This window comes from Lepeophtheirus salmonis, chromosome 4 (assembly GCF_016086655.4).
Source record: "Lepeophtheirus salmonis chromosome 4, UVic_Lsal_1.4, whole genome shotgun sequence".
In the NCBI taxonomy this organism is placed as follows: domain Eukaryota; kingdom Metazoa; phylum Arthropoda; class Copepoda; order Siphonostomatoida; family Caligidae; genus Lepeophtheirus; species Lepeophtheirus salmonis.
This window is the reverse complement of record NC_052134.2, coordinates 37,959,778-37,976,309: the sequence shown is the minus strand read 5'-3', so window position 1 is coordinate 37,976,309 and position 16,532 is coordinate 37,959,778. Positions and strand designations below refer to the sequence as shown.

At 30.3% G+C, this 16,532-nt stretch overlaps 1 protein-coding gene and 1 long non-coding RNA gene across 2 annotated transcripts; one reads left to right on the top strand and one right to left on the bottom strand.

The window, feature by feature from the left end:
- The first annotated feature begins 1,644 nt into the window (after window positions 1–1,644).
- LOC139905213 (uncharacterized) lies at window positions 1,645–3,708 on the top strand. Its single transcript, XR_011779810.1, has 3 exons — window positions 1,645–2,899; window positions 3,429–3,587; window positions 3,645–3,708. It is a non-coding gene; the product is annotated as an uncharacterized lncRNA (long non-coding RNA).
- A 2,590-nt stretch (window positions 3,709–6,298) lies between these two features.
- LOC121115891 (uncharacterized) lies at window positions 6,299–8,823 on the bottom strand. Its single transcript, XM_040710064.2, has 2 exons — window positions 7,747–8,823; window positions 6,299–7,675 (listed from the first exon to the last, which is right to left on the bottom strand). Exons 1-2 carry the CDS (start codon window positions 8,550–8,552, stop codon window positions 7,057–7,059), a joined length of 1,425 nt encoding a protein of 474 aa, XP_040565998.1. The 5' UTR covers window positions 8,553–8,823; the 3' UTR covers window positions 6,299–7,056.
- Between the last annotated feature and the right edge of the window lie 7,709 nt (window positions 8,824–16,532).

Here is a 16,532-nt window from a genome sequence, read left to right as displayed (position 1 = left end):
GCTAAAGGAAGAACTGGCACACATCGAGATATATATTAAAACACGTTAAGTACTGGAGTCAAACAGAGAAAAAGATACATACATAACAGGAACACGTGGTATCATTATAGGCTTTTTTTATGTAAACATCAACAAATATTAAATATCAGATATTATAAAAACTTGATGTGATGTGGCAATTTATCATATATTTGGAATCAATAGACCAAATTCTATAAGAATCCGTTGTCAAAGTTTATGCAAGAAAAAAAATTAAATTTGTTGACCAGTGTTAGCTTTAATCCATTTTCTGAGCTTTTTTGTGTAATTGCAGCGTTTTCCAATGATTTTTTTTAGATCACCAGGGTGATACAGTTGTATTTGAGTTCCAAATAGCTAAGAGCTTCTTATGGATTTGACAAAAGTGGTTTTAGGCACTAGGCGGTGTAAATAAAAGAGGGAAGAGGTAAGGTAGATTATGGATCCAGGCCCGCTAATAAGCTTGACAGGCCCTATAATATGTTAACTATAATATTTCTTGAGCCAGTGCTCCCCAAAATTTACTATGCCAAGACCCCCCCCCCCTTCCTACACTAATATATTCAGCTGAGGCCCCCTTTATACGAAACATGTGTACTAAAGCTATCCTCAATTCTCCATCTACCTGCGCTGCCCCCTAACCTTCTCTCACGCCCCCCACTTTGAAAACTAACTATTCTCTTAAGGAACCTAAGTTTAACCGAGACCGAAGACTGGAACCGAGACCGAAGCCGTTGAAATGGAAGAACCGAGACCCATAGCACCGCAGAAACTGAATCGGGTACAACATTTGGCATAACTCAACCTACAAAATGAGCATTATTTAGTGTTAAAAAAAAGGTCTTTTCGGAGTTTTTTTCATGAGCTGTAATGTAATTCACTATTTTCTTCATCAGAGTCCAAGTTATTAATTCTAATGTCGTAATTATTATCTATTTTTGAATTGCTGTAAAATATAATGAATGGCTAATCAAGAATTTGAAATATTGTATACATATGACATATTTACTTTACAGTATTAATCTTGACAGACTGTATTAGACATTGCTTAAATTAAAGAAGATTTTTTCAGGATGATAACGAGACGAACAGAAAAAGGAGATGTGACGAAACAGAAAAAGGAGATGTGACGAAACAAAAATAATTGAAACAAATTGTTACTAAACAAATACAAAATGGACTGCATATGAATGTTAATTATTCTTTGTAACGGAACGTAGCAGTAGCATTCCGTGATTCCTTCCCAGTACTTTGAAGCCTACGTATTATTTATACATAACTAATTAAGGTTTGAAGAATTGTTATTGTCTAGCTTGTTTACACTTTTGTTTCTAATTTCTCAAAGCTGGAATACAACGGTAAAAATTCAAAATAAATATATCACTAAGAAGAACTAGTATTCCTTCTATTGCTATTCAAGGCAAAAAAGTCGCAAGACAAAAACCGTACAAGGCAATACAGTACAAGGCAAAAGCGTCAGAAGGCCAAAGTGGCACAAGAGGGAAATACGTACAATGCAAAAACGTAAAAGGCAAAAATGTTCTAGGCGAATCCTCCTGACACGTGTCTTTACATGCCCATGGTTTGCATTTTTTTACAACTCTACAATTGACTTGTTACTGTGAATGTCAAATCTTTATTGTTATGTATTTAATATGTCCTTTCTGGTTTTTATCTTCTTATATAAGTACTGTGTTTTACGTGTTATAAATAGTATCGTCTTATGTAAATATATCAGAGTAGATTTAGAAGACACATGAGCATATAAACTGGGTAGTATCATTCCTCCACGCCATCTTCTTCCTCTCATCTCTCCCGGTCATCCTGGATATCTCCACCTTATAAAGAAGTTTGACTCTCTCGGTTCGTCAAGACGCAACATTGGCGACGAGGATGGGATCAGGATCACGTGACCTCCCTGCTGTGGGATCGTCGGCGAAGCTAGCCCTGTTGGAGTTGGGTAGCCCTTTTTCGTCGATGGGGAGAACGCTCGTTCGACTGCGGAAGGCGGAGCAATATGGACTGTGCCTATGTTTGGGCCTCGTGGAGGAAGGAAGGGAACCTTGGTCACTTTCAAGAAGTGAAGTGTGTGTCCGGGTCAGGGACCACATAATTAAAAATGGATTTATTCCTACACAATTTTGGTTCTCTACTGTTCCTACTCTCCCGTTCACATCATTGGCTAATGGATGTGGAACGGTCTCTCTTTTGGATCATCCAGAGTTGGATGAGGGTACATCGAGCAAGATGTCTCCCAGGGACGAGCAGGGTGCTGGTCCTTAAAACCTCAACAAGGGTGAGTGTTGTTTCTCCCAGGGACGAGCAGGGTGCTCGGGTCCTTAAAACTTCAACAAGGGTGAATGTTATTTCTCCCAGGGACGAGCAAGGTGCTTGGGTCCTTAAAACCTTTATGAGGAGTATTGTCCTCCTTTCTCCGGTGCGCGTGCTGAGAGCACGGCACGTCTATGGAGATAAACTTTTGCGGTACAAGGTTGAATGTTTTTTCCTCGCCTGGACATGGATGGAGCGGATCTATAGGCTGCTGTTCATGGAGAGGAACCTGTTTAAGCACCGCCATGGATTTGGTGCTTGGGGGGTGATGTTATGTATTTAATATGTCCTTTCTGGTTTTTATCTTCTTATATAAGTACTGTGTTTTACGTGTTATAAATAGTATCGTCTTATGTAAATATATCAGAGTATAATTAGAATACACATGATCTAGTGTAACATTATTCCTCCACGTGAATTATTCTCCTCCTGTCTCTTGGTCATCCTGGATCTCTCCTATTATAAATAAGCTTGCGTCTCTCCCTCGTCAAGACGCAACATTTATAACCATAGATAACTCTATGTCTATAGACAAGGAATACCAAAACAAGTTTAGTATTCTTTATTACAGGCCATAACTCACTTAAGTATAGATTTGTCGAGGGGGGTCAATGTTGAGTAAGATCACATCTAGTATGCTCTCTGTATATTGTATAATATACCGATATTTAAAGCTTTAACGCTATAGCACTGCTTATCTCACTAACACAAGAATACCACATATATTTTATTGTCAACTGTCGATTCTCTGTACTCCCTTGATACTTCATGGCTATTTCAAAATTAATTCTTTTTCAGTAATACACGAAGTAATAATTTATTCCATACTTATGCTCCGTTGGCAAGAGAACAGGAATACAATTTTTTGCTGATCCTTCGTCGTTTATATAATATATATATTGCCCATTTCATTATTTCTATGAAGAAATAGCCAAAATTTCTTCATAGAAATAATATAATAACTAATCATAACTACTCTTTTAATCAAATATTACTAAGCAATATTATATACAGTATCCAATAAAATACTATGTAGATTTTACTCATATCATATGTCATTTATTTTAAAAATGGTGAAGAAATAATATGACAATGACAGTCTGCGAGTATACAAGATATAAATAGTGGTTGTTGGTACGTCTGGCTTATTTGGCTCACTACCAAATGATTTTGGACATTTTTTCTCTTTCTTTTTGGATGAGAGGTTGTGGGATACAATAAAGATAACGAAGTGATAGGTATACTAATATTACCGTACCATTATTTAATTTATAGTATAAATTCCCCAACAACAGCTGATATCATCTTGAGTCGATAACAACTTTCTGAATAGAACCCGTTCAAGAATAGCCACTAGGCTGGGACATATATATTTTATATATCCCAGCACTAGAGCGCCCTTTATCCATTCAAAATATAGGATATTTATCATACATAACATAAATTAATTATTTTAAGAAAATTATGTATAATTCAAAATATTAATTGATTAATTATTGGATTTGTCATTTAGTATTTTAATAAAAAAAAATAATAGACCTGAAAAGTAGTTTATATGCATAAAACATTGTTTTTAATTATATTTCATGCAATGTACTAAATTAATTGTTATAAATATTCATAAAAAAAAAAATCTAAATAAAATAAAATTTTCAATGTGTCTAAAGGAATCAAACAATTATAACATCAATTCTTGAAGTAATAAATCTGCTTCAATTTGATTTGCAGGCATTCCATAGTCGGTTGCGTTGAAATAGTTTTCATATTATGCCCAATAACCAATTGTATTTATTTTTTCCCATCCAATTCCTCAATTTTGAGGTTAGATACATCTTTTTTGCCATTTTCTACATAAATGTGGGTAGCATGTCTTCCTACTATTTATTATATAAATCAAATCTTCTTTAACTGAATCACTTTGATCTTTGAATTCTGACATAACTTATCAGAAGTGAATCCCTTCAATTAGGCTTCTGATGTTTTCCATCTTTTGCTTAAATAGCAATATTCTTTTCAATACTCTAACTAATGATTAGAAATTGAACTTTACTATGATATTATTTTATTTTTTTCCTATGCATACGGTTTATGGCTTTCTGCATTAACTGAATTATTTCTGAATTTACCATTCGCTTTGAATGATGTTGAGTATTATTTTTGATCATCAAACTCAACGAGCTATTTAGTCTATGGAGGCACTTCTTCGTTTAAACCTTCATGAATAATTTCATTAATTTTCATTTAGAAATATTTTTTGTTTGCCTATTTAAACCAGTATGGATGGATTTTATGGCATTAAATATGACAGATTTGATATTCCAATTTATTTTATGTTTCATAAGATATTCAAGTATACGATCAATAGAAAGTTATTCTCCAAGGAAGATAAATTTGGTTTTTACCAAATCCTTACAACCCTTATTAAACCATAATAGTTTTTGATAATCGTCGAATCATGGTTTTAACTCCTCTTACCCCTTCTAAATAATTTATTTCAGTTTCGTATGTAGTATAAAATTTAGTCATCTATGGGCCAGAAAACAATTCGCCAATTAATGGAAGGACATAAAGTTGGTTAATAACTTTTGGATTGTTGAAGTCATTAGATAAATATTTCTTTAAACTAAAGCAAACAATGCCCACATTAAATGGGGTTTTGCAATTTTAATGATGTTTTTTCTTTAATTTACCAGGTATATGAAATATTATATGCAGGGGATTGTCTCTAAATATTGGAAGAATGGGTAAAGGGGAATGTTTAGTTGGAAGAATACAACAAATCCTCCTGGATTTCCTTTCACCCCTTTATATCTCCATTTTTTAATTTGGTAAGTATATATTTGCAGCATGCAATCAACTTTTTGTGAATATGATAAATTAATCAAGACTTTTACCACATTCCATATTTAATATTCTAATTTATGTTAATCAATAAGTATTAATATCAATTAAAATAATAATAATTGATTAACCAATGTAGTAGCAAATACAATAACCTACATTTAAATATTTAATAAAAAAGTTTATATATTTATTGAGAAATTAATCAATTTAGCTTTATTAAAATAAAACATTTGCTCAGACCATCATGGCACATGTTAGATTTTGAATGTATAGTCGGAGACTCTTTAATCTCAATTCTGTAAGCAGTCGCGTTGTGATGAATATAATAAATTTTTTCAAAACATGAACAACTCAAATCTGTTGAATTATTCGTTTTAATGTACCGCTCAACAAGATTTTCAAAAAATATTATCATTTTACTCATTTAAGTGAGACGATGACGTGATCAAGAGCCTAATAAGTTCAGGAAAAGCTTCATTGTTATTGGAGGTTTCTATTCTCAAATATTTGGATAGAATGAAGTCTCTAGTTCAATACATCGCACAAAAACCTCTATTTAACTATAAATTATGCACCAGCTCATAAAAAGACTGCAAAGAATACCGCTTTATTTAATGTAAGCAGAAGTCATGTAAACTTACCCCAGCTTTTTTAAGGATATGAAATATATCACAGGACATCTAAATACATTATTTTCTACGTGTCTCTAAAGTAAATACCGCTATTAACATTGTTTATCTGATTTTGAAATACATACTTGATTATATTTTTACTTTATTGAACAGTATCTAGTTATACAAAGTTGTTCTATATGAGAGACTATTGAAAAAAATAAATAGATATCACTAATTATAATTTTATTAACAAAAATAATTCTCCTTACACGTGTTACTGATTCCGATTGAACATCTCTGAATAGCATCAATTAGCATTACTATGATTTTGACATACTTTCCATACTGAATATACCTATAATTGTCTTATTGATCCAATTAATTTTATATACAAGACTCTTCGCAAGTTGGTATTATTTCACTCTTCCAAACAAGAATAACCCCATTTATGATTTAGATTCTATCAGAATACTTTCTAATAAGGGAATAAATTTAAAATATAGATTTATTGAAAAGATTAAGACAAAATAATAATTATTGTACAAATTTTGAAGGAGCGAATACATGCCAAATGATGTAATTACACACGCACGTTTTCTTATATATATGAACTAGCTTATTATATTTATGCAGGAAATCAAATTTTGGATTGACACGGGAAAATAATCATACACTTCTACTTACCACACTTCATATTCGCAATGAATTAAAGCTCATAAAGAGAAGAAAAACATATGAATTTATTGACCATTTGAAAAGATCGCAGTTGACTAGGTCTCTTAAGAAAGATCTTTTATATATAGAAAATTATTATGTTAAATATTCTTGACTTGGCCAAAAAGGTTTGTAGCGCTGCTGAAATAAATCTTTTATAATTGCAAATTATACCAAGAAACATTTTAATTCATACTATGAGCTAAACAAAATTAACTACATTCAGGTAAATTCAATTAAATACTAAGGGTGCTAGCATAAATAATAAGACATATATAAGAGACACATCCTCGAAAAAAAACAAAAAAACAAAACAAAACAAACTAAAATAGAATATTAGATTTCTGTACTTCAATGAATTGATAGCAGATTAGTACATCCATAAGCTTTCACATTAACTATCATCTAAATAGTTGAGAATTTTAGTTTTCAGGATGCCAATGAGGAAATAGCATTTACAGCGTTGTATAAAACATCTTTTTCAAAGAAAATACAGAAAGGCACGTAAATTTAAAAATCTATACGCTGCTCACTCCTAGATGACATGTAATTGAATTTCGTTTACTTTGGTCGATTTTTTGGCATAAGCTATAGGTTTTTCCGGAGGCTTTGCAGAAAGCGCAGGACGTTTTTCTGGGGGTTCTTCAGATGACCAAGATCCCAAGTAATGTACAGCCTCAGTGTGTTCATTTAGTTTTTCAAGATTATCAAATCTTAGATCGCAATATATACAAATAAATTCATTAGCGATGATTTCGGTACCCGCGTGTTCAGCTAAGTGATGTTTATTTAAATAAGTATCCCTCGGAAACCTTGCTCCACACAAATCACAAACAGATAACTCATATTCATTCAGATGGCATACTTTAATATGAGAATCTAAGCGTTGTTTTGTGAAGCAAGGTTCAGGACAGAGATCACAATTAGTCAACTCATCAAACGTTCCATGCTGTTCTAGTCTATGATTTCCAAGAGACACTGGATTTGGGAAATATTGACGATGAGGAGGCTCTTCTTCACAGAGATCACAGTCCAAACCCGCTCGACGACCATGATTTTTCTCATAATGATCTATTATATCCACGGACTTGTTCATTGTTTGTGAGCATATAATGCAGGTGTACATATTTGCCTCAGCATTCAAATATATAGGACTGAAATAATAATAATTATAAGTAAAATGGGTAATCTAAATTAAAATTGAGTTTATATAAATTTAACATACTCAGGTCTTGTGGATGACACTTCCTCTACAGGCCCTTGAAATTCAACTTCCATTTCTTCTTCTGTATCTTCAATTACGGCTTCATTATCACTCATTTCACTGGACTCAAGATCATTGTTCTCTGATTTAGCTACCTCCTGAGGAGTAAATTGATAGACACAGAAAAGCCGGGCAATTTTGTGAATTTTGATCATCTCCTCAGTGGATGCTGATAGAGCTATACGACTGGGATCCGTAATAAGATACTTGAAGAAGAGTTCCAGATCCTCTGAGGGAACATCCGGGAGGGAAAAGGAATAGGAAGAGTCTCTGAGCGCGTCTTTCATGTACTTGGAGAGTGAAGAGACGAGAAGGGAATTCACAGAGACGGACTTTCCATCACAACAGAGAAAAATGACGTCGTGGAAGAGGCTGGAGAGACTCCGAATCCCACGAAGAAGAATTACCTCATTGTAGCTCTTATATTTGATCCGGAAAAACTTTTGTGCCGTAGCGGAAGAGGCTCGAATATTCTTTGTGCTGTTCACCGCTTCCCGGGCCTGAGTTATTAGGCTCGAATGCTTGAAACACACTTTGATGGATTTGCGATCCGGGGAAAGGGGAATCTCGAGGAGTTCATGTATCCTTTGCAGCATCGCGGTGCGAAACGTGAGAGTACAGGGGTAGGGACACCCGCACAAGTTTCCGTTCCGCTGACGCTTACAAGTCGCACAATAGTCGAACAGAAATGTGGATATCTCCGCATCCACTTCATCCTGCGTTGTCTCACAACCAGGGATTTGACAGACAGTAGGGCACGGCTCCATTTTTTACCTCCGATGAATAAAACAAGAGCGAAGGCGAATTCAATTGCCTTTGATATATTATTATTACTTACTTCTTAAGTAAAACCCCGAATACACAAAATTTGTTTGTTTTCATATATATCAAATTCCACTTTTCATTGTCTCAAATACAGGGACTGCGCAAAAGTTCCACGCTGCGCACAAACAATTTATGCTCTTTTTTCTTTTCCATCAACTTCTTGCATTATCTACTGGAAAATAGTAGTGACGTCGCTTGTGGCGGGGGAGGGCCCTAAATCGATAATTTTTTTAGACTATATTATTGAAAATGATTTCAACTAGATATTGTATCTCAGCATTTACCAATTTTATACTAAAATATTATGAAAAAATATAAAAACCATTCCCTCTATCTTGAGAGAAATTATTTAGAAAGATATTTAATCTAAATTTTACAATTAGATGAACTTTATTATGTAGAATATAAACATGTTTCCTCCATGAACAAATTAAGCACTATGACATTAAAAATGTTATTTAAATCATAACTGTGTTAATACATATTTCCACAATAATTTATTTATTGATTAATCTCTACTCAATAATATGCATTAGAAACTTGTCACTATTCTAAACAAAATCCTTCTAGTTTATATTTTTTGAAGATTTATATGATATGTTGAAAGTTGCATCTGTGTAGATTCGAGAAAATCTTATGATAAAGAGTAATGCAATAACAATAGGTTACAGACCGTCAGTATTGGTGAACAATGAAAATATCAAATAAAGTGTTATTTGTTCAACCATATTTTATGTTAAACTACTTTTAAAAACTGGAAAATTATTACTTTATTTTCAATAATAGCAATTATGAATATCTCATCTTTTAAATTCAAGAAAAAAGTTACATAATCTTATTTTTATATCTTGTATTTTAATTATATAAATATACATGATGAAAATATTTTGACAATCACATTATAGATCGTTTATTAATAAAATAAATATTTAGTTAAAAAGGACTCAAGAGAGTCCTTTATTTAGTAATTTATTGATTATAGAAATTAACTTCACATTAAAAGAATATCTCTCGAAACCTCTCTCTTCAATAGCTACTAAATTTAAAACATTAAAGGAGGAAATATATTTACTGCTAGTACTGAATATTTATATTAATATAGTTTAATATTAATATGTATTTATACGGGTGAATGATAATACAAAATAAATACGATTTTCCCCTCGAAATTAAGTTTATATTTTTTGTACTATTCTTTATCAATTGCTCGATAATTTTTATTGCTGAAATATTTCATAATTGAAGAAGTATATTGAATATGTTCATTTGAAGACAAAAAATACCAATGTAGTTATTGGTATTCTTCTTTTACACATTCTGGAACTCTGAAGATCAATATTGAGGGTGTTAATGAGACGATAAAAAAATACCAATGTAGTCACTGCTCTAGTTATTTTACACTCTGAAAACTTGAAGATGCATCATAATTCATAAGACTCATCATAAGTAGCCATACACACGTGCAACTTTTCTAAGATATTTAAATATATTTATACAAGAAATACATGAATAGTCATGTAGCCCTAGTATTTATACATAAGGCTGCGTAGGAATATATCTAATTTATATATATTTATCATATAAAATGCATTTCTCTTTCCTTTTACGCTTCAATAATGGTGGGGTTTATTCAAAACTCAAAGTGGACATTCCCATTGGGTTTCCAATTTAGTAAAAATATAATTATATTTAAAAGAAAGAAATTTATATCATAATAATTAAATATTTATATTCATATCTGAATTAGGACTAAATAATTGTTTCACAGTGGTGTATATTATTTTATTAAGGACCTTCGATAATGAGACTTGTTTGTGATTAAAGTCATCAGCTAATTTACTCCGAACAATCACACTTGATTCAACAACTATCCTAACAAAATACTCGGATAATAAATATCTGATACTTATATTTACATATATGTATATTTGTCACAATAGAGATTGAAATCCAGTAAAATCAATAATTCTACTAGTAGAGATTACAATCCTATTCTCTCCTAGGACAAATTAAAATTTTACTTAGGGAGATAGTAGCATTTAATATATAATGAGAATATCCAAAAATACATTCATTTTAGTTAATAAATGATTTTTAGTTAAGAAAACCTGCACAACCGGTCGGCTGGGATGTATTTTATGATATTATATGGGATTTATGATGCTCATAAAGTGGGTGTGGAAGATTTTTTTCATTTAATATTTAGAGTAGACTTGAGTGAACTATTACCTGAATGTACGAAATACGGATTATCTGTAAACGATTCAGTTCTTTTCGTGAATCAGTTCTTTTGTTAAAACAGTTCAGTTGGTGGGTTGGTGACTTTGCAATTGTTCGTGTGTTAAATTAGAGTGCTCAAAGTAGCAAGCTAATGAACTACCGTGCAATACACAAATATATGCTTCTTCACTTGAATATATTGATGAAGACTTAATAAAAAAGTCAAAATGGATAGAATATATTTGACTTAGATTAAGTGATATATTCTATATATGGGAAACTTACGGAATAAACGAACCTTAAAAGAATCGCTAAAAAGAACGAATTGATCGCGAACGACACAACACTAGTCAAGGACTACTAGAAGAAATGCACTAGTACACAAACTCAAAGAAGCAAATATGATGTAAATGATTAACTATTACTAGCACTAATACGCTATCTTAAAGATGAAGAAGATTTTATTTATATTTAGCTTATTTCTATTAAAATTTCAAACCTATACGATTCAATATTAACTATAATTATATAATAGGTTAATTGAGGGTATGACTTAGCGTCATATTTTTGAAAACACGCAACCTTTATAAATATTAAATGCTACTATCTTCCTCGGTAAAATTGTAATTTGTCCTAGGAAAGAATAAGATCATGATTGCTACTAGGAGAATCAACGGTTATATTGGATTTTAATCTCTCCTGTGATATACATTGTGTAAAAATATCATAATCAGTTATATTAATAGATGATAATCTTTATAATCATTTTTTACAAATACCTAATGATAATTTTTTTTTAATATTTCATGAGATTGATTTCTTCAACTTTTCTTGGATATATTTTTCTTCTAATTTTTATTCGAGTAAAGGTTGTAAGTCATGCACATTTGTGTACAATTTCAGCTGGAAGCTTATAAATATTTTGTTTGGCATTTAATGATTGTAAAATTTGATCAAGTCTTCTAAGTATATATTTTTCCTTCTCTATGGAATAATTATAAATATATCAATATTGGCGAATTTTAATCCTACCTACACATATACATATAAGGGGTTCAATAAATATTCACCAGCTTGTAGTACTTTGATTTTTAATTAATTGATATATATCTATTATGTTTATTAATGTTCTTGTTCCTTACTTTGATTATAAATTTAAATAAAAGCTATATTTGTATTATGTAATATGTCATAGTACATTTTATTAATTAAAAAAATATTTATTAGATTTGGTTCAAGTTGTGCATTCTTTTCTGAAGTAATTTTATTCATAGATAATAAATATTTCTAAATTGTACGTGATTCCGAGGGATTTTGTTAATCTTTTTGTTTTACAACGATAGACTTTCTTTAGACGTCAATTTATCAAAAGATGGTTGATTCGTAAAAACGCATTCTTCAGTATCATTATTGGGTAAAATTGGGTTATTATGAAAAGTTATTTAATTATAAAGTAAGGTGCATTATTTAGGCATAAGAAATAACTTTCTTTATTCTTTCCTTTTTAATCTCTTTAGTTTTAGTAGTAACATATTTCACTCCTCATATTAAGTTGTCTGTTTAAAATTTATCAGTTATCATTTCGAGACATATTTTATCGAGTTTACGCTTCGACTGTTGAATATACAAAAAAAAAGCGAATAATAATTTGTATTTTGGGATGGTAAAATGATATTTTTAATTTTTTAAAGATAATTAATATTTAAAATTTATCTCATCATTATCACTCTTAATCTTAAGTAAAAAAATTGTCAAAATTATCCATTTCTTATCAAATCATATGAATCAAAATTATCCATTTCTTATCAAATCATATGAATCAAAATTATCATTTTCCTTAATACCCTTTATTTCCCTAATTATGAAATAGTTCCATTGTGTAGAAATCAAAAATAAAGACGTATATGGAAGTCTCTCATATTTGAAAATATTATAATATTCTAACAAGTGATCGAATAAACTTAAACTAACTAATTTGAAATGAATCACAACCCATGGATTCTAAAATAAATCATTGAAATTCTAACATAATAAGATCAAAAATTAAAATAAATAAATTGAAATTATTTTCAAGATACAAAAATATTACTTAATGACCATACTAATATCATCGTATAAACATATATTAAATGTTACATCCTATGAAAAAAAAAAAAAAAAATAGACTGAAAAGAAGTATAAATCAAGAAGAGTATCTAATCGACTAATGGTTGAAAATTTCTAAAAAAAAAAATATTTCCTCCATTGCACAAAAGATTCGAGGGTTTGAATAGACTTTGAATATTTATATTTGTATGAAGAAAAAGTCTTGATAGATGTTGTCTGTTATAGCAAGGTTAATAGAAATATATATTTCTATTAAACTTGTGTTGTAGTTGTTTTTATTTAGTAGCTAAAAAGTAATGATTCATGAATAAAAAAACTATTTTGACTTTCGTGAGAATAAATGTTGGTTACTTTCTTCATAGCTCCTCGAAATAACTTCAAAGGCAAAGAGTTCAAGTTGTTTTTACTTACGTTTAAAAATAGCATAAATGTAGGAAATCAATCTTTGCGAAGTTCAAACTTATTCGAATTCTCCTTCAGTTAATAATTAATCTGTCATCGTTTATTAAAGCTCGGGTAACAGAATGGTGCAAATACAATTAAAAGTGTATTTTTTTAAATGGATCTATTATTCGGTTCTAAGAGACTTTGCCGACACATTATTAATCTATGTATTAAAATTGTAAAGTTGCGTGACTATATCGTCATCATTATACAACTTACTTACTAATACATTCCACGGAATTCCAAATTTGAAGCAACATAAATGGGATTTTATATGTTGCAGCTCTTCCTAACGAATATATTTTACTAATAAACCTCGAAAGACTATTAAGCTACATAGAATGACTCAAACTTCGATCGTAAAATATATTCATAATTAGTTGTAATATTATGTATTTATAACTCCCCCCCCAATGAATACTTGGCAGGACAGCAGAGACACAAAAAGTGGTGTATTAAACTACAGTAATTGGTACTACTTATTCTTCTTTTTATGCAAAGAATATGTAATTATTAAAAAGAAATACGTAGATAATATCATGGACGTTCAAGCTCGAAATGTCCATGACAAAAAAAAAGAAAAAGCTGTTTGTTGGAGGTACTTTTGCACTAGGAGACATAAGTATTTTTTAAATAAACTTTATTTGAAAAGATGCAGCTAGAAAGTGTCAAGTGCGTCTTAAAATCGAGCTTACTTTTTTCCCACTCGATGAGGCTGGCCAAGGAATACTATAACTAGTTGTTTTTAGTATTCTTGAGTTACTATGTGCAGGGTTGAGGTAGAGCTGATGTCATTTAATTAAAGTAGGTACATGATATAAGTTTAGATTCTAATTTTACGTTGACTTTATTCATTTTATTTTTACATCAGCTGAATTAAAAATTAATTGTTCATTTCACTCAGAAGAATAAAAATGAACACCACAGCTGGATATTTAGATTGCTTACCTTAAAATGAAATGTATGAAATTACAATTTACCCTTTTCTTGGTCATTGCTTAGGTACTTCAACTTGGGTATTAAAGAATACGAACTTTAGAGATAATATTCAAATCGATACGCAAAAATCTATTATCCCAATTCAATTATCTCTACAACAGCTCAAATCAATCAATGGCATATTTCTTGTACTTTGTCTAATAATCCAGTCGTATGGCAAGGAATAGGTTTGAGTTGAATGAGATCGTTTAAAACTCCAACTCCACTAAAAACATAAATTTATTGTTCAATTCCGTGGATGTATGATGGATAAAATAAATATCCAATAGACCTAGCAGTGAGGTTATAATAAATGGTCATTTGGTCTTAAATTCTTCTTTTCAAGATAAATATATATTGATAATTAATAAATAGTTGATTTATGATGATATTTCTTAATTAGTATTAATTACTTTATCGACAGAAGTTGAGCTTTTATTTTTTAATTTCTGCTCTTTCTTCCTTACATTACTGTTTTTTTATAGAATATATAAGTAATTTATCTATCTAAATAGTAAAAACAAGACTATGCAATTAATATAAAGTAACGGTATCAAAAGTGTTAATAAAAATAGTGAATATGTTTGAGCTGAATATGTTTTCGGGATTTTTTACACCACGGGAAATTCCCTGCTGATAATTATTTCATAAATAAAGATCATGTAATTATATAATGTAATAAATTAAAGGTTAAATACATATTGAAGAATTACTAATTAGTTAAAAGTTTTAATGCTTTGCAAATGATGCAGTATATGCATCGATAGTAAATGATGCTGCACCAGAATGTTTCGAATAATATAACTTTAGTTCCCAGAAGCAGGAACTGCGCAATAGTAGGGATAATTTAAAACAAAAAATGAAAATTTAGAATGATTGGGTAATGCTAGTATAAAATTATTATTCCTTATTCTTAAAATATGAAAAACAATAATTAGAGGACACAGTATTTATTCTTTACTAGAAGGATTTCCATATTTCTCAGGATCTCCTCAAAGACAATTTCTCGGAAATGAGAAACCCTAGTATCAATATATTTTTTGATTAGTTCTCATAGATCAATAATTGTACCAAAATATGAAAAACATAAACTAACAACAAAATCTTAATTTGTCATTTATATTTAATATAATAAATATAAAGTTCAATGTTCAAATGTTGCTAACATAACCGAATATGATCCCTTAAATAAGCCTCTTTTGCCTTGTAATTTTCAGTATTTTCTCTTGAGAGATATACACATTTTAATAATACTAGGAAAATCAAGTTTTCTTAAGTATCCCCATTTTGATATAGCTTAGAATAGTTTGTAATACAGTCCAATAATAGTTATTTAACTAATAAGAGGAATGATTTGGAAGTCTCTGCTCACCTGAGAAGAATCTCAAATAAAAACCAATTGAACCAATAAGATAAAAAAATAAAAAAACAGATAAACTTATAAATAGGGGATTTAAATTAGGAGAATATCATAGATGTTCGAATTATTTTTTATTTGTTCAATTAATACTCAAACAGTTTTAAAATAATTTTGATACATTTTAACTATTGTCTTCAATCAAACAGCTTATAATTAGCTCTTATGCCAGATATTTAGTAATAAATTTATTTTTTAAAGATCCCAAATTTTTGAGAGTAATATTCTAATATACCAACAAGCAATTTAGCTGTTTAGAAGAGGATACTTGAGTTAATAAGTTTGGAAATTGCAACGACATTCAAGTATTCCAATAAAATCTATATACCTAAGTTAAGAAGTCACTTATATTGTAAAAGATATTCATTTAATTACTCCCAATAACTATTTATATGCAATTGCAGAATATAATATGCTTTGTAGATAATATTGTCGTGAAAAGAGAGACTCATTATCTATAGAGTATTTAATATTCTTCCACCTGTTTTCCAATCACAAAAGAGACTCACAAATAATAAGAAAATCACTAATCAAGGATGAGGCTTAAAGTGTCCAGGTTGTATAATTTTCCATAAAGACCATATATTTCTACTCTATATATAACGCAGAAATATATTTATCCAATGATATTTATCAATGAAATAGTTTTCTTTGAGTAGAAGACGAAGCAGAATTGACTAAAGGAGAAAAGGACTCAGGAACTTTAATAACAGAACAGTTAATGGAGGATGAGAACTCTCCCTGTTCCTCATAGGCT